The sequence below is a fragment of the Brassica napus genome, chromosome A4, assembly GCF_020379485.1.
Source record: "Brassica napus cultivar Da-Ae chromosome A4, Da-Ae, whole genome shotgun sequence".
Classification (NCBI taxonomy): Eukaryota; Viridiplantae; Streptophyta; class Magnoliopsida; order Brassicales; family Brassicaceae; genus Brassica; species Brassica napus.
Window position 1 is genome coordinate 20,830,242 of NC_063437.1, and position 18,210 is coordinate 20,848,451.

The 18,210-nt window shown below is 34.9% G+C and overlaps 4 protein-coding genes, 1 long non-coding RNA gene and 1 other non-coding gene across 8 annotated transcripts; 2 read left to right on the forward strand and 4 right to left on the reverse strand.

Moving 5' to 3' along the window:
- Nucleotides 1-170: 170 nt before the first annotated feature.
- LOC111214696 lies at nucleotides 171-747 on the reverse strand. The gene is made up of 2 exons (XR_002664048.2): nucleotides 494-747; nucleotides 171-405 (listed from the first exon to the last, which is right to left on the reverse strand). It is a non-coding gene; the product is annotated as an uncharacterized LOC111214696 (long non-coding RNA).
- A 1,816-nt stretch (nucleotides 748-2,563) lies between these two features.
- LOC106368697 (calmodulin-like protein 5) lies at nucleotides 2,564-3,562 on the reverse strand. The gene has a single exon (XM_013808716.3). The coding sequence runs from the start codon at nucleotides 3,410-3,412 to the stop codon at nucleotides 2,780-2,782; it is 633 nt and encodes a 210-aa protein (XP_013664170.2). The 5' UTR covers nucleotides 3,413-3,562; the 3' UTR covers nucleotides 2,564-2,779.
- Nucleotides 3,563-8,164: 4,602 nt separating this feature from the next.
- Nucleotides 8,165-8,236, reverse strand: TRNAT-UGU. Its single transcript has one exon. It is a non-coding gene; the product is annotated as a tRNA-Thr (tRNA).
- Nucleotides 8,237-8,304: 68 nt separating this feature from the next.
- Nucleotides 8,305-8,982, forward strand: BNAA04G25010D. Its single transcript, XM_013808719.3, has one exon. The coding sequence runs from the start codon at nucleotides 8,497-8,499 to the stop codon at nucleotides 8,884-8,886; it is 390 nt and encodes a 129-aa protein (XP_013664173.1). The 5' UTR covers nucleotides 8,305-8,496; the 3' UTR covers nucleotides 8,887-8,982.
- Nucleotides 8,983-9,233: 251 nt separating this feature from the next.
- Nucleotides 9,234-11,759, reverse strand: LOC106368698. Of its 3 annotated transcripts, none has more exons than XM_013808717.3 (8): nucleotides 11,499-11,759; nucleotides 11,105-11,279; nucleotides 10,825-10,887; nucleotides 10,659-10,725; nucleotides 10,478-10,578; nucleotides 10,267-10,311; nucleotides 9,707-10,186; nucleotides 9,234-9,617 (listed from the first exon to the last, which is right to left on the reverse strand). In XM_013808717.3, the coding sequence occupies exons 2-8, from the start codon at nucleotides 11,231-11,233 to the stop codon at nucleotides 9,447-9,449; spliced, it is 1,056 nt and encodes a 351-aa protein (XP_013664171.2). In that variant the 5' UTR covers nucleotides 11,234-11,279; nucleotides 11,499-11,759; the 3' UTR covers nucleotides 9,234-9,446. The 3 variants fall into 3 exon arrangements, with proteins under 3 accessions (XP_013664171.2, XP_013664172.2, XP_048634721.1); XM_013808718.3 differs by having other exon boundaries at nucleotides 11,551-11,750; XM_048778764.1 differs by having other exon boundaries at nucleotides 11,105-11,285; nucleotides 11,499-11,743.
- Nucleotides 11,760-12,491: 732 nt separating this feature from the next.
- Nucleotides 12,492-15,448, forward strand: LOC106368700 (inositol transporter 1). Its single transcript, XM_013808720.3, has 5 exons — nucleotides 12,492-12,923; nucleotides 13,065-13,135; nucleotides 13,208-13,543; nucleotides 13,620-13,913; nucleotides 14,464-15,448. The coding sequence occupies exons 1-5, from the start codon at nucleotides 12,776-12,778 to the stop codon at nucleotides 15,139-15,141; spliced, it is 1,527 nt and encodes a 508-aa protein (XP_013664174.2). The 5' UTR covers nucleotides 12,492-12,775; the 3' UTR covers nucleotides 15,142-15,448.
- Nucleotides 15,449-18,210: the final 2,762 nt, after the last annotated feature.

Genomic DNA, 18,210 nt, shown 5'->3' on the forward strand with positions numbered 1-18,210 from the left:
GTCTTTGGTTTTTGTTTATGGTCATTGCAATGGTGTGAGCTCTCTATTGCTGGAAGAATGGTTTTATAGCCATGTGTATGAGAGGAAAATATTTGAAAATAATTAAAATTTAAAACAATACATTATTTCAGATATATGTTTAATGTAATTTTTTGGAAATAATTAACATATACTAATACTAGTTTCAATCTGATAAATTTATTTATTGTTTTAGTTTCACTCTGATAAGATGATTTCATACTTGATGTTGATGTATACAACAACATTTTCCTTGACCGTTACAATATCCGCCAACCAAATAATGTTCCGTACAAAAGTCATCGCAAGCTTTTAACACACCGCCGGCTTTTTCACATGGTTTATCGAAGTTGAAGCAGACGTCGTCGATCTTCATTCCTCCATAAACTATTTATATGAATAAAGATCATTAAATAAATATGTATATTAATTACTCAGAAATAATTAGAATTAGAGTAAAAATACAAATTATTACACGGAGCATCATCAGTGGTAACCGCAGTATCACAATGAACAGAATATACTATGAAGAGTATAGTAAAAACAAACGTGACTAAAGTCTTTATTGTGATAGCCATTTTTTGTCTCTTTATTTTTGGATTATGATTAAAATATTCCCTAAACTTTATTTTATGATATTTCTTAACACATTCTGATTATTATATATAATAACACAAACATACATTTTTGGAAGTATTTTCTTAGTCAAATAAAATATACTATTTTCTTTTATTTCCATACAGAATATACTCTATCCTTTTATTTCCATCAAAATTGTTTAAACATTAAGTGAGAGTTATCCAATGGGCTGACTTTTTTATATCCTCTTCACTACGTAATCTCACATTCAACCCCATCACCTAGACTAATACACAAATCAATCACCCCCCACCCCCCCCCCCCCCCCCCCCCCCCCCCCCCCCCCTCCCTCCAAGTATTTTTTCTGATTAATTCCACAACCAAACTGATTTCATTTTAATTGCCTCTAAATATGTGTTTAGAAAATCACGATTACCCATATTCCGAACCGAGGATCCACAAAACTAAAGAAACATGTGTCTATTATGTCTAGGAGGGCGTGAGAGTTTAAACACAATGTGTTTTGTCGATTGAGCAAAGTTAAATACAGACAGAATAAACGCATTTAGGATTCTTCGTTTGCTTCATTGCTTTTCCTAAACCTTCTTCTTTTGTCCTTGAACAAACAGTTCTCATCATCATGTCTCCTTCAGGTTTCTCTTGACATCTCGAATCGCTTTTTCTCTGTTATTCATTTTGATGGCAATCTTCTTCCCTATTAAAAACGTGTATGTGTCTTTGCTATAGTGAGATTTGATGTCTGAATTATGAAGCGATATCATTGGCTACGTCCCCATGCTGGAAGGTGATTGAACTTTTTCTTTTTGCTGAATTTGACTATTTTTGTATGATTGTTTGGAAAAGCAAAATAATGCCGAGTGTAGATGTAAATATGGATTATAGATCTAGTGGATGTGGACTTATAGACTCATAAAAGTTATTTTTTTTTTCTTAATATGTGAAATTTTAATAATATTTGTTGATATTTCCTTAAAAATTGTTCTACATAATATTTTCGATAAATCATGTAAGATTAATTAAATATTTTTTTGTCATAAGAAAGTTGTATTATTTTGGGCTAGTTCAGATATGAAAGCCCAACATGACCCGAAATGAGCGTGTTAGTGCACTGATTATCATTGTTTTGTAGTAAGCAGGTCATGGATTGATGATTCTTAATGCACTCGTTTGTATATTCTTTCTTTAAATCTGTTGAGCGTTCTTTACCGATTTTCCCGGATCTCAATGTAATCTATTTGTTGTTGAATCTTAGTTTTATGGAATGTAATGTGAGAAACTATGTAACCATATATAGATAAGAAGAAAACATGAATGTTCTGTTCTTAACATCTAGACCCAAAAAAAATACATGAATGTTCACATACAAATCAGGTCTCTGGACATGATTTAGCTGGGTATGCAGTTCCCTGGTCTACTACATATGGATTTATACTATTATGGTAAGTCCCACATCAAATCGAGAATTGATGTTGAATGAAAGTAATACATAAGTGTGGTACTCTTTCGTTTTTGAATAATTTTTGGATATGGATTAGATTCATTACTAATATGATATTTAGAGCTCTAAAAGCTTTCACTAACTTCACGTTTTAGATGTCTATTCCTGAACGTCAAGGGTGTAATATGTCATATCGAAAATTGATGTTGAAGTAGATGTAATATATAAGTGTGGCAATTTTTCATTTTTAAACTAAATTTTAGATTTGAGTAAATATAAAAGTGCGGTAATCTTTCACTTTTCACATAATTTTCAGATGTGAGCTACATTCATTACTAATATGGTATTAGAATCTAAAGATTTTTCACTAACTTCACGTTTTAGATGTCTAATCCTGAGCGTGAAGAGTATATTATAAGTCTCATGTTGCTGGATACTAAATAGGTGCATATATATGTGTGGTGACTTTTCATTTTTAAAATATTTTTTATATGTTAGTTAGACCAATTACTAATAATTGTTTGATAAGAAATGTTACACAAAGAAAACTAAACCAAATGAAATGAGAAGGAGAATCTTACATGACCTTAGAGAATCCTAAAAAGGAAAAAAAATTACACACTTGATGCATCATCAAAAAAAAATTATTTACACATAAAAAGAAAACAAACAAATTAAACAAATAAAAACACACACTCTTATATGTTAAATCCTAAATAAAGATCAGTTACTGCAGCTAAAACCACCACCTTTCATCATCTGAAGAAACTCTTTGTAATTAACTCTACCATCACCATCACCATCCACTTGCATGATCATCTTCTTGCAACCTTCTAATGTCTTACCTTGCTTGAGTCCCAAGGAACCCATCACAGACTTCAACTCCTCCACGGTGATAAACCCGTCACCGTCCTGGTCAAACACGTTAAACGCGTCTTTCATGTCCTCTTCCTCTGTTTCTCCATCCTTGCGATGCTCGTCGACGATGGAGCTGTACAGGGACTCGAACTCGTCTATGTCCACGCATCCATCGCCGTTGGCGTCGATGTTGTGGATCATCTGAGTGAGTTCTTGGTCTGGTATGTAGATTCCAAGATTCTCTAGCGAGTCGTTGAGCTCGGTTTTGGTGATACGACCGTCTCCGTTCTTGTCGAAGGTCTGGAAAACACGTTTTAGCTCGGTGGGATCTGTTTTTATGGATGGAGCAGAGGACGGTGATGGAGAGAGTGACATGGATGAGTTCTTGTGGGGAGTTTTGTCGAACCAGGAAAGAGTGAAGAGAGTTCGAAGCTTCTTTGGTACTAAAGAGAGGAGAAAAGAGTTTAAGAGATTGTAGAGAAGGAAGATTCTCACCATAACTGTTGAAATCAAACTCTTCTTTATTCGAAATGTGATGAAAACAGAGAGGAGAGCTTAGAAACAGAGCTTGTGTGGTAGAGAAATAACTTGGTAATTGTTGTTGTTTTATAGAGGGAGAGAGAAAGAAAATTTTATTTATTGTAATTAAATAATATCTTTTCAGAGAATTAAATATTAGAGCAAATTAGCTCAATATACTGAAAAGATTGAAAATACCAAGGATGTGACAACTATGTGTCTGTGGAGGAAGGCATAACATTGGGGGAGTTAGGGTACTTGATTAATTAGGGTAAAAGTTTAAGGTATGGGGTGCAATTTCTCTAAATATTATAGTTTCGAGAAATTTTTATTATTATTTTTCACTATTATATGACCGTTGAAGCTCATCCAAAAGAATAAAGAAAGAGAAGGAAAGTGATTCAAAGAAACTGGAACCTAAGAAAAACAGCGTCGCTCTCTCCTCGCGTGAAGACGCCGAAGACCTAAATCCTCTAGCTCCGGCCCGGTGTTTGCCGGTGTCGGAGGCACCCCTCCATTCTCTTTTCTCCTTTTTCCTTTGCTTCTCATGCTTTCATGCTTCCATGGAGTTGATATGCAGGCTGCTCTGAGTTATTGGGTTCTTTAACCTGAGCTCGATTCGGTGAGCGACGGTGACAGATCCTGGTGTTCTTTGGAGTAGTGGCGAGACTTACGGTGGGGCTATCGCTAGGGGAGTCGGCTTTTAGGGCTAAAGCTTCGTCAGATCTGATTTTTCGTTTTTAAGATCTTTGATGATAGCTTCTCGACAACGGCGCGTGACATTGACAGACGCCTCCTCCACCATCGATCTAGCTTCCCCTGCGGCGGTGAGATCATTGGAGGAGAGGATTAGTGGCCGGTGGAAAAGAGGTTTGCTTCTACGGTTCTCGGAGGCAACACGCCGGAAGGTTTCACGAGGATGGAGTAGTCAAAGTGAACTTTGTTGCAGGTGCGTGGTGGAGCCATACATCCCATCGTCGGAGTGGAATCTTTTGGTTCACCGGTGGTTTGTGCTCCACACCTTTGAAGCTGGGAATTCGTTTATCCTGTCCGTTTGAGGTGTCAAGGTCCACATTTTATCTACTCGGTAATGTGTTTGGGATGGGTTGTTCTCATTATGGTGCAAAAGGGCAGTGTTGTTTCAGCGGGTTGTGCTTTGACTCATTCAGTTGCAAAATTATCTTCCAGTTGTAGTGGCTACATTGATCTTTCGTCGCTTACGTGTGCTAGTGTTTATCATGGTTATGGGTTTTGAGCGACGAAGCTTGGTTGTGTGGAGGTTTTGGTGGACTTCTATCTAGGTGCAAAATGGACGTCAGAGAGTGGTTCATACCGTATCCGAGAGTTGTGTGGATCGTGAAACGATCTTTCTGGTCGGGTTGTGAAGTCTTGGTTCTTAGTTACGAGAGGGGATGGTATCGTTTGGCGGGCCATAGGCAGCAGCGATAGATCCGGGTTGAGAAGGCACTACGGTGTCTTTGGGTTCTACAAGTGGATGGTTCGTATGGCGTGCTGAGGGCAGCATCGATTTATCCAGATTATTGTTATCTGCTTCTTAGGAGATTGTTTGCACTGATTTGTCATTTGCTTTGGTTTAGTTGTTCTAGTTTATTGAGTCGTAGTGTGTGGTATTTCTTTTGCCTAGTTAAAGATGTGTTCGAAAGTTACCCCGGTGTGGGTTCTAGCTGCCTGTTCTTTGGGCTCTTGGCTCTGGAGATATTTTTATCTGCCAGCTTTTGTATTAATCTATCGTATGAATGAATTTCAATTTGGGAAAAAAAAAAAAATGACCGTTGAAGCTATTTTTAATCAACATATACGAATGTTCAAAAAAAATCAACATATACGTTACTCTTTAACGTTCTTCAATTTTAACTTCTTTTTTTGTATACTAATTTCAACTTTCTTTTTGGTTTGAAGAAAGTAAACAGAAATGGGAACGATTTAAAGTGGAAAAGAACACGAGTTAAACGACTAGTAAATCAAACAAAGGGAATGAGAGATTAGTCTAAGCATGACTTCTCAAACATATTTAGAACAAAATGTTTGAAACTCTAGAGACTTATCAAAATGTTTTAAAGCCTAGGTTTAATGTAATGGATTAGTTTTTTTTCTATTTATTAAGAAATGTTAACTTAAATTAGAATTTTAAGAAATCAATTTTATTTTTTTTGAAATTGTGAATTTAAGATCCAAAACTTCTGGAATCATTATAAAAACGTTAGAGATTCGTAGTCTTTGATTCAGATTAATGTTAATGTATACAATTTGACCTGAAAAATCATATCATCTACTTAATTATTTACAATACATTGGACATTACTATTTCTTTGGAAAATTAAAAAAAATTATTGCAAAGAAATGTGAAGATTTGATAAACCATTGATAAATAATTTATTTAAACTTTTGACATGAAAACTAAATTAAATGAAATAACTATAGTTTTGTGTTCTCTATCTTTTTTGATGAAATTTAATCTATTTTAATAAAATAACTGATATATATCTCCTCAAAACAAAGGTTTAAAAGTAGAAAAAGCCGTGATATACCGAATCTATTAAGTGTATGTACCATATTAAGCGAATGTTTTTTTTTTCTTATATTAAGCAAATGTTAATATATATTTTAATGAAAAGATGTTTGATATAGTAAAAAAGGTCACTCGATCTTATATTAAAAAAAAAGTAAAGAAGGTGCAGAAAACGCGTGAAGAAGATAGAGGTGTAGTTAAACATATACATCGCTTTTGTGTTAAATTATAAAGGAAGTAATGTCCAAAACCGCGTTGTTATAATGGTTGATGTTTGGTTCCTGTCCCCATTTGTTTGGTTATTTTAACTTCTTTTATGTGATAAATGTGCCGGTCTTCATTGCAGAGTAGACTTTACACCACCACTTCTTATATTTTTTGTTCAAGTGGTCTTGATGCCTCCCTCGAGTGATGTAAATAGTCAAGACAAACAAAGGTTTTAGTCGCTATTCGCTACATCAACAATTTATGTAATATTTCTAGAATCAGCAAAACAACAAACAAGTGTTTGAAAGCTTTTTAATGATGAAAACTTAACGGGTCTGAGAATCCAAAGAAGACATTGAGGAACCAAAAAACGCGCCAAGAATGACGCCAAAGTTAGGTTATGACCGTTGGATCTCCTCATGTCTCGAAGGTTGTCGCCATTCCATTGGTTCACTTCTTCTACGTGGACCTACTTGCTCAACAACCATTTATTACTAGGAATTAATAGTAACATTTTAGTAAAAAGAGCTGCGAGAGTTTGGTAAGAAAGGAGTAAGTAAGTAGTCGTTGGAAAGTAAACCCAAGAAGAACTAGTCTAGTCATGGGTATTGTTATAAAAAATACTAGCATATAGAAATGTTTAGTAAACGAAGTTTTATGAGATTTCCATCAAAATTAGTTAATAGTATCAAACTAGAACTCTAGCAAGTAGCAACTTGCATGGCCAATACTAACCTTGCAATTTTTCTGAAACTGTGAACAAGAAAATAAGAATTATAGTTTTTTTTAGCAACAACAACAAAAATAGTTTTTTTTTTAAGTAGTAGAGCTTGTCCAAACAAGAAATTAATATCAACTAATAGTATGCAACCAATTCAAATATTTTCAATTAATGTTTTTTAAAGTATATAACTTTTTAACATTAACTACTAAAAGTAACTTACAATTTTAGAAAATATTTTATTTTGAAACAAAAAATAAATCTACAAAATTCTACTTTCAGGAAGGGAGTATAGAATAAAGATTAACTAAACTGGTTTATAATTAAAAGTTATCATAGATTCTCACGGGGTGTCGTGTAACTGGCCGGGATCCAAGGACACTTGACTTTGTGAGAAGTCTCATGGACTACTACATGGTTGTCATCCAGCTCAACTAAAGCCAGCTCCACTCATAATTCATACCTATAGTTGTCATCATCTGCTGTATTTTCTTATTATATTTCACTTCATTCATGTGTTTAGGAAAATATGAATCCTAAAGCTTTTTCCCCTTTTTATTTGACAAATACTTACTATTGTATTTAACTTTTCCTCCTTTACTTTCGTTCTTAGATGCAAATTGCAATGATTCTCGGTAGTGGAGTGGTCACTCCACTCGTGATCCACTTTGGTTATCATCACACGTAACATTCGACACCAGGTTAATTTGTGTGTGTTTTCTGGTAGATATCAACTACATTATATTTCTTCTTTTCGTCATTCAGTGTTAGGCTTTGTTTCTAAGTTGATCCAAAGTTCTAAACTCTACAACAAGTATCCAATACAATATTTCTACGTCAAAGACTCTCAGTCGCACATGAATTTGGCATATTCTGTGTATTACGCAATCAACGGGTGGATAGAAAAAATTGGGATTCCTTAATTACCTACAAACAATAAGTAATATATATTAACATCGGGGTTACAGCCTTACAGGACAATGCACACACATTTTGGAAAAGATAAAAGCATATGCATGCTCTTGTGCTAAGTTGACTTCACCCCCATTAGTATCGACCATAACCATGTTATATATGTTTATGGTTTTCTTTTTGTTATTGTTGCCAATATGGAATAATGTATGTTTTCTTATACTCATATATCCATCCATTTATGAATAATAATATTAACGAACTTGATAAAACAATTTTCATGTTGAAAATTTCAACTAGAAAATTGTTAAAATTACTGCCTGATCTCTAAAGTCAAAAACATCTAAAAGTGGTAAAAAAGTGCCCACACGCAGGATCGAACTACGGACCTTCAGTTTACAAGACTGACGCTCTACCACTGAGCTATACGGGCTTTTGTTTTTACATTTCTATTTAAATTATTTTATCATCAGAAGAGAAGTACGATGACGAATCTTTCCGACCAAACTCTATGCTCCGAATCCGAACCCAATTCAGTTAAGACATAAAAACATGATTTTTTTTTTTTTTAATTGGCGACTGAAAGCGAGCTTGGAAAGGAAGTAAAAATCTAATCTTTTGATCTCCTTCATCCTCCTCCGTGAGCACCAAGTAGAGATCTTTAGAACTCAAATCAAATCGAGAAACCAATCAATGAACGGGACCCACCGTCACCATCTCCTCCAGCTAGTCCTATCCTGCCGCAAGATCACGGCGCAGGTGACTCAACCAGGAACCTCCACCATCATAGCCATGGCTTCCTCCTCCGAGCAAGAGTTCCTCGCCCAGAGCCGCGCCAATCTCTACCGCTTCCCTCGCTCCAACAGCTTCTGGGACTCCAAGACGGCCTCTCGCGTCGGCGAGAAGCTCGGTCTGCGTCTCAGAGAGCTCGGCGTCGACGCCGTCTCCATCGACGCGGAGGAGGAGATCTCAAGACCTGTTCACCACCGTAAAAGGGTTTTGCCGTTGTTTGACTCCGTCCGTCGCAGTGGAATCAGAGTCGATGGTACTGATCAGTTAAACGATGTCGTTCCTAGAGATTAAAGTTTACAAATTATTACAGTTTCTTGTACGAATGAGAGATTTTTTTTGCAAGAACTTATAACAATTTGATTTAATACCTTTTTATTCTGGCTTCTATACATTTTTGTTCTGCGTATACTGTCTAAAATTGTTTTGATGGTATAGTAGTAACTTATGACTGTCTCATGGTTACTAGATCATCTCTGCTACATTGCAATGTCAATTGACAATATATAGGAAAACTTACATGCATTGTTAGATCAGATGTTGTAGCTTTTCACTGATCATCCATAAGACCACATGTTATGTAATAAGCACTATGCTTACTTGCCATTAATTAAAATATGTGTAAAATACATTTTCATCCATTACTTTGGCAACTAAGCTAAACCAAATATATTTACCAAAAGAAGAAGAGTAAGATTGTTTACTTCTTTTAAAAAAATGAAGGAACATCAAGATGATATAAACAAAGGCATGTTGAACCTTAAATGATATTGCATTACATTATACAATAAGAAAAGTGTTTTTGTATATGAATTCTTTTCAAACTGATGCATGAGTTTGTGTTCCTTCTAGACTTACTTGAGGAAGAACTTCCAAACGTCTCTGTCTGTAGTTTCTTTAATAAAATGAGCTCCTAAGATAGTTTCCTCATCCACCAAGTTTCTCAGATGTCTCGCTCCGTTGCTGAATCCCACATACTGCTTCTTTGCCGCCAAATACACCACACCGTAAGGCGGTCTCAGGCACTGTTTAAAGAAACAACAACCATCACTATAACAAGTAAACAAACAACCACCAAGTCAAGAACTAAAGAGAGAAGGATCAAGAAACCAACCTTCTTGATGAGAGAATACAGTTTCTTGAGAGAAGTAACCGAGTAAGGAATCTCAGTCATTAATATAACATCATACCCACACTCTCCTCCTTGATCACTCCCGTTAGCTCTCTCCCACGCTCTGCTCCCCGAGAGCTTCCTCGACCGCCTCGAGAAGAAGTCTTGCTGTTGTTGTCCTGTAACGCTCCCGTCTTGGCTGCTGCATCCGTCGTTGAAATCTTCCTCTGAGAAACTCAAGCTCATCGCAGCTGGTTCGAAGACATCGGTTCTTATGATTGATAAAACGGCCGGGAGCTCTTCCCATTCTCCTGCGTAGAAACGGACAGACGCAGAGACGGCTTGTCTTGACGGTGTGAGCGGGCTTTCCGGTTGGCGGCTTTGCCTGTCACGAGCTTGGTCGAGGTTTGCGAGAACGTTTGGGATGGTTGTGCATCTTATTGTTTCTGCACTGAGGTCTTGAAAGTGGACTGAGGAAGCACCCTATAAGCAAAACGAGATTAGATTATGAGACTTGTGACAGTAAGTCAGTAACAGCTATGTTCCAGTGTAGGGTTGCTTACTTTCAAGCAGGCAAATATCCCTGGGACTCCATAGTTGCAACCTAGCTGCTCAAGTCGTCATACAAAGGGGGACAAAAGTGTTAAGTCAGAACATCTATAATAAGAACTTAATGTCACAAGCTTTGTAATGAAGAATGTCTTAGGCTCATTGCAGGATACTGAAGTAGATAAGTGTTAAGCTAGGGGACTGTTCAGTGTGAGGAGGAAGTACCTCAAGGACTCTTTTGCCTCTGAAGCTAAGCTGTCCATCACGGATCTCGTTTTTAAGGACATCAACTAGAACAATGGAACTATCCCAACTTTTCAGAGAACCTACACAATAGTTTTGTAGATAAATACAGTTTATTATGGTACATTAAAGCATCAGATGCAAGTGGATTTGAAGCACACACCTTCGTATTTAGAAGGAGCAGTTTCTGAACCAGAGATCCCTATGATATCAGCAACACTTACTTTCCCCTACAAGAGGTTTGAAAAGCCAAGTGAATTGATAAGTTAATTTCTTTTCTTTCATTACTACTGGTTTTTTAATTGTCTTTAAAATTGAATTAGTAGTACCTTAAAAACTGGTAAACCAAGAACATCTAGATTCTCCCCTGAATACCTGTTATGAGATGATGTCTACAAAACAAAAGAAACAAAGAAATAATTAGAGTTGCAAGGTATATATATATAACAAGTCTACTCCATACATAAAATGGAAAGAAAAAAAAATATTTATTTCTCTCAGATTTTTATGAAGATTAAATGGTAAATTACATCTAATTTGTCATAAGAAACTACTTCTTCTTTTATCAGAAAGTTACTATAATGGTAGTGACAAAGAGCAAACAACAACCTTAGAAGGTATGATCTCAACAGCTGGTGTTGGAAGCTGCAAATCCTTTTCAGACAGTGCAGAGACACCGCCACGATCCTGAGGTAGCAAGCCAGGCAAGCATTGCGCAAACAAAGCTGGCGCTCGCATTCTTCAGCTTTGTGACTTGTCAACAATAATCTCCGATGGTAACAATCTAAAGTCATCGAATAAAGATCCAATCTTTAGTAAAATGAATTGCCACTCTGAACATCTTTAATTCTATAACCTTTAAAACCCCCAAAACCCTTCAAATAAAAATCCAATCTTTCATGAATCCAAATGAAACTTCAACATAAAGTAAGAAACTTTATTTCAATTTCATTTCTAAAACAACCGATTACTTATCAAGAAACAGACAATGAAGATTACTTACAGAGGAAAGGATTAAGACAAAGCGATAAGTGGAGAAGTTGAGGAGACGTAACTCGATTTCAGACGGAAGAAAGATGAGAGATACTTGTCTAACACGACGGCGAAAATCTAGGGGATGAACAGCAACAAGGGTTGAAATTTCAGAGCGAAGAGATCGCTCACACGTTTAAAGTAAACAACTTTTTCTTTTATTTTTAAAAAAAAAACTAGAAAGGAAAGAGGGAGTTTGGCCAACAAATCGAAGCTTCTGTTCAGACCGTCTGGTCCGCTTTTGTGTATCTGTCCGAACTATTTTATATTTTTAGTCCTTTTTTTCTTTGCTAATTTAGGAACTGACCACTTTCCTTTTTTTTGGGGTCTGATTAGTGATATTAACACTTATATTAATTTAATTTTAAAAAATATAAGATATGCGAAAAATATAAATGTTTATTATATATTTAATGTATTGCTTAATTTATTTTAATAATATAAATAAATTAAAACAATTTATAATGTCTATTTTATCTTTATAACAAGAATTATAATATATACCAAATCTAGATCAACATATTCAATTTTTTTTGGAACTTAGTTTTTTTTTTATCAAAACATATAAAATATTCTCATGGTTGTATTGATTTTTCAGATTTTTCTGAACTCTATATAACTTTTAATAATTATTTTCATTATTATGAGAACAATTATGTCCAAAACTGATAAATCAATGCAAAAGAATACAAGGGTAAAACATTCTTAGCCTATTTTCCCAATTTTCCCCAAAAATAAATAAATAGAAGAACTATTATTGTCTTGTAGTCTTCGCCTATTTTCCCAATTTTATTTGGAATTTAGTTTCTTATATCAAAACATATAAAAAAATTCTCATGGTTGTATTTCAGATTTTTCTGAACTCTATATAATTTTTAATAATTATTTTCATTATTACTAGGACAATTATGTCCGAAACTGATAAATTAATTCAAAAGGATAAAACATTCTTGCTCTATTTTTCCAAAAAAATAGAAAAACTATTATTGTCTCTGTAGTCTTCGCCGTGTAAATCCAAATGATCCCTCTCCTCTGTCTCCTATCTTTTCACGTTTCTGACGTCTTTTCTTTTCTTTTCTCACGGCTTGATTTGTGCCGTCACATTTCACCTCGGCGTCTTCTCAATCCAGATCCTCCGATCTTATCCTCCTCGAGTCTCGGAGTTTCCACCACAATCCGTTAAATTTGAAATCTTTATTCATCTTTCTTGTTGAACTTCCGGCGAAATTCTCAGATTGAGAGTTAAAGATGACATTGACGATCCCGTCGGCGCCTGGGAGCTCAGGGTACTTGGATATGTACCCTGAGAGAAGAATGTCTTATTTTGGGAACTCTTACATCCTCGGTTTGACTGTTACTGCCGGCATAGGTGGTCTCCTCTTCGGCTACGACACAGGTCTCTCTCTTATTCCCGACCGTGAAATAAAATGTTTTTATGCCTTAGATTTGAATTCTCCACTGACCCATTTGTGAAAGTTTCGTAATTTCAGTTGAAAAACTTGGTTCTGTCTGATTTAAGAATTGCTCTTTTGTACAGGTGTAATCTCTGGTGCCCTTTTGTACATTAAGGATGACTTCGATGTTGTTAAGCAGAGTAGTTTCTTACAGGTATGTTGCTTTATTGTTTAATCTGTTCCAAGCTGTGGTAACTTTCTTTAAGAATGATTTTTTTTTTTTTAGGAAACTATTGTAAGTATGGCTTTAGTTGGTGCTATACTCGGTGCGGCAGCAGGAGGTTGGATCAATGACTATTACGGACGTAAAAAAGCCACCATGTTTGCTGATGTCGTCTTTGCAGCTGGAGCAATCGTTATGGCTGCTGCGCCTGATCCGTATGTTTTGATCGCTGGTCGTTTCTTGGTTGGTTTAGGAGTTGGTGTTGCTTCTGTGACTGCGCCCGTTTATATAGCGGAAGCGTCTCCGTCCGAAGTGAGAGGTGGACTTGTGAGCACCAATGTGTTGATGATCACTGGTGGACAGTTTCTTTCATACCTTATTAACTCCGCTTTCACACAGGTTAGTAGTTAACATAGACAGTTTCTTTCGTTTCTTGGTAGGTTGTGAACTGATGAGATTTATTGTTTGTTGGCAGGTTCCAGGAACGTGGAGATGGATGCTTGGTGTCTCAGGTGTTCCCGCTGTTGTTCAGTTTGTACTGATGATGTTCATGCCAGAGTCTCCTCGGTGGCTGTTCATGAAGAACCGTAAAGAGGAAGCGATCCAAGTGCTGACGAGAATGTATGACATCTCTAGGTTGGAGGACGAGATTGATCATCTTTCCGCGGCTGAAGAGGAAGAGAAGCAAAGGAAACACACTGTTAGCTACTTGGAAGTCTTTAGATCCAAAGAGATGAGACTCGCGTTCTTTGCCGGAGCAGGACTTCAGGTAACTTATTGGAAAGTCCTCCTTATGTTTTGAACCGAACCGAACCAATAATTCGGTTAGGAGTTCAGTTCAGTTCGATTCGGCAGGTTTATAAAAAAAAAAACTTCGGTTTTTTGGTTTGGTTTGGTAATCGGTTAGTTTGTTTTTTCAAAAAGAAAATTTTGTTAACAAAATTTCAAACCGAATTAACCAAAATTTTGAACCAAATTATCAGAATTTCCCAAACTTAACCAACTTTAACCAAACTTTTAACCGAAATATAATTAAAACCAAAAACTTCGGTTAGTTTTGGTAATTCTTTTAAAAACCAAACTGCCCGGATACCTCCGAGAACCGAATCAAACTTTTTCCCGGTTCAGTTTGTCAAGATTTTGGTCGAACCGAACTACTCAAACTACCTGAACCAGCATGCCTACTTTGACTCATAAAATACTCAAAACATTGGTTAGAAACTAGTAAAAACACCGATATATTACTTATATGTCTGTCTGGTTTTTCAGTCTTGTAATAGGACTCAAGATTTGATGAAAGATAAAACCTGTATTTGCAGGCGTTTCAGCAATTCACTGGGATCAATACCGTCATGTACTATAGCCCTACGATAGTGCAAATGGCTGGCTTTCACTCAAACCAGCTCGCTCTCTTACTCTCTCTCATCGTTGCTGCCATGAACGCTGCTGGTACTGTCGTGGGGATCTACTTCATCGACCACTGTGGACGGAAGAAGCTTGCTCTCTCGAGTCTATGCGGTGTCATTATCTCTCTCATTATCCTCTCTGTCTCCTTCTTCAAACAGTCTGACGCATCATCATCTGATGGAGGGCTCTACGGTTGGCTCGCTGTGCTTGGTTTAGCTCTCTACATTGCTTTCTTTGCACCGGGAATGGGACCGGTTCCGTGGACGGTGAACTCGGAGATATATCCGCAACAGTACCGAGGTATATGCGGAGGGATGTCTGCAACGGTTAACTGGATCAGTAATTTGATTGTGGCGCAAACGTTCTTGTCGGTAGCTGAAGCTGCTGGTACTGGAGTGACGTTCTTGATTTTGGCGGGGATCGCGGTTCTGGCTGCTGTGTTTGTGATTGTGTTTGTGCCTGAGACTCAGGGGCTAACGTTTTCTGAAGTTGAACAGATTTGGAAAGACAGGGCGTGGGGAAAGAACAGTGGTTGGGGGAGTAGCAGCGAGAGCAATGACATGGATGGGTTGCTAGAGCAAGGATCTTGAGTGGCTCATGCTCATATGTTGTATCACAGAGCAAACCAAGATTTGGTTCCGGTTTAGCTTGGTGGTATATCACAGAGTAAACCAAGATGTGTTAGGAACTGTGTTTGTTGATAATAAATACGATTAGGGACTTTGGATTCCAGTCTTGTTTGCAAATCTTTCTATGATGCATGTGTCTATGATCAAAGCATAGACTCTCGACAAGAGCATTGAATAGATGAATGGTTGATTCGCAAACATAAGACTTGTCGACTGTGTTAGTATCTATCTTCTTTTTTTCTGTTAAATAAAGATATATTGTCTTTTAGGCACAGCATTAATTGATTAGAGGATAGTAAAGGGTGATGAAACAGAAACATTTATTGTACTTGGACATGGCAATAACCCAAGAGACATAAAAGGGCCACCAAGATGTATGATTGGATATTATAGTGTATCCTTTTGTGTTGTGTTGTGTTATGTGTCACCATACAATGCATGTTTGTGTTTTTGGTAAATCATTTTTTATGTTTTTGGTACTTATCTGAAATAGGATATCCTCTTTTAGATATGGTTATTACTTATTAGCATTCTAGCCTCCAATGGGTTCCATGATACTTCTGCTGTCAAAGTTTCTCGATAAAAGTGGGATAGTACTCATTTCTTCCGTCGCATTGGCTGTGAATATATGGGATAGTACTCATTTCTTCCGTCGCATTGGCTGTGAATATATGTTCTCATAAATAAGTTTGAGGTTTGGTCTAAAGTTTTCTGATTACAGAAAATATTAATAAGTTTTTTGATGTTATGTTAGCCATTGTTTCATTTTTTCCTCAACTAGTTTCTTTTAATTTCTGTTGAAACAAAATGATATATAGTTATAAAAATCTTTAAAAAACTAGTATATAGTTATAATTTTAGTACTAATCTCGTGATGTATAAAAGTAAACTTTAAAATGATAAAAGAATAGTAGGCTTGTGGTAAATGGATAAATGATAGTGATGGAAATGAAGGACCAACGAGAACATGAATGTCGTGAAGACTAGTGTGAAATGTGGTGCTGATTTGTTGAGCCGAAGAAGCAGAAAAAGAAACACTTGAGTTGTTGGGTCTCTTTTTTGTCTTTTATATCTTTAACTAGGATAAGACCTGCGCCTTACGCAAGGTAAGTTTATTTGTATATATTATCGATAATTTATATATTTGATTATTTTATTTATACATATACAATATTTTTTGTTGTTATTATATAATTTATTATCGAATCAATTTTTATTAAAAATTATGGAACAAAACTATAATTAATTTATCATGGGTTGATCGGATTGGACATTAAACAAATTATGACATAAAAACCTTATTTTTTTCATCGAACACATTCTTGAAAAAAAATGAACAGTATTGTTTTCACAGTTGAATTATTTTGACTTTTATCTTCCATATGGTTTTGAAAGATTTCATATCAACCATCAAATTGATACATGTCATTTTTATGTTTTTAATCGTATACTTAAGAAAAACTTACATTTTTATAATTTAAAGTTGTTTTAAAAAATTCAAAATATAACATATAAGAAAAAGTCTAACATATAAGAAAAATATAACATATAAGGTGTCATCATTTTTCGTATTTTAAAAGTTGTTTAAAAAATATATATATAACATATAAGGTTTCTTCATTTTTGTAATTTAAAGTCATTTTAAAAAATCAAAAATATAATATATAAGAAAAAATCTGTTTTTTTATTATATGGTTAATGTGATTGTTTTTTAATAATATAAAATAAAACAAAAGTGAAGAAGGATGCAAAAATTGTTATCAAATCTTTATTATTCATAATCATTAATTGTCATATATATGTAAATCATATTAGGTAATTTCGTAGCTTTTATTTAAGGAAAGAATACACACTTCTTATATTTTAGGTTAGTATAATGTTCTCTAGTGGACATTAAACAAATTATGACACAAAAACCTTATTTTTTCCATGGAACATATTCTTGAAAAAAGTGAACAGTATTGTTTCCACAGTTGAACTATTTTGACTTTTATCTTCCATATGGTTTTGAAAGCTTTCAGACCAACCATCGAATTGATACATGTCATTTTAATGTTTTTAATCGTATACTTTAGGAAAACTTACATTTTTGCAATTTAAAGTCATTTTAAAAAATTCAAAATATAACATATAAGAAAAATATAACATATAAGGTGTCCTCATTTTTGTACTTTAAAACCGTTTAAAAAAATATATATAACATATAAAGTTTTCTCATTTTTGTAATTTAAAATCATTTTAAAAAATTCAAAATATAACATATAAGAGAAAATCTATTTATTTTTATTATATGGTTACTGTGATTGTTTAATTTTTAAATAATATAAAATTAAACAAAAAAGAAGAAAGATGCAAAATTGTTATCAAATCTTTATTAATCATAATCATTTATTGCCTTATATATGTAAATCATATTAGGTAATTCCGTAGCTTTTATTTAAGGAAAGAATATATACTTCTTATATTTTAGGTTAATCTAATGTTCTATAGTGTTATATACTTATGGAAAAATGGGACAACTTTAGATTAAACTATAGTTTATATTAGGTGCTCTAGAATTCTTAGAAAATAGATTTAGAAGGTATTTAGATGTGCCACATAAGCAAGGGGTCTTTTTTAATTAATACAAAATTGAGGTTACATTTTTTCAAATGCTTTTCAATTAATATATAGGGGATGACCCCTCTAAAACCTTTAAACCCTAATTTATTATGGTAAACTATACCCGTGGCAATTTCCCTGCCTTTTGTCTTCTTCTCTCGTTCACATGTGTAATCCCTTACATTTCCACATGCGTTTGTTCATTGTTTTGTTATTGAATAAAAACTTCTATAAACTAAATAATAATTAATTTGTGTTCTTTTTTACATTAATTTGATGGTTTGTTAATACAAACAAGCTTACTTGATGGTTATCAGATTTATATATATCATATGTGTGTGTTTATGAAAGTTACCGGTTACTAATTGTTATGAATTACGTGCACAAGTTTTGTATAAACAAACATTATTAAATAAATAAAAATGAGAG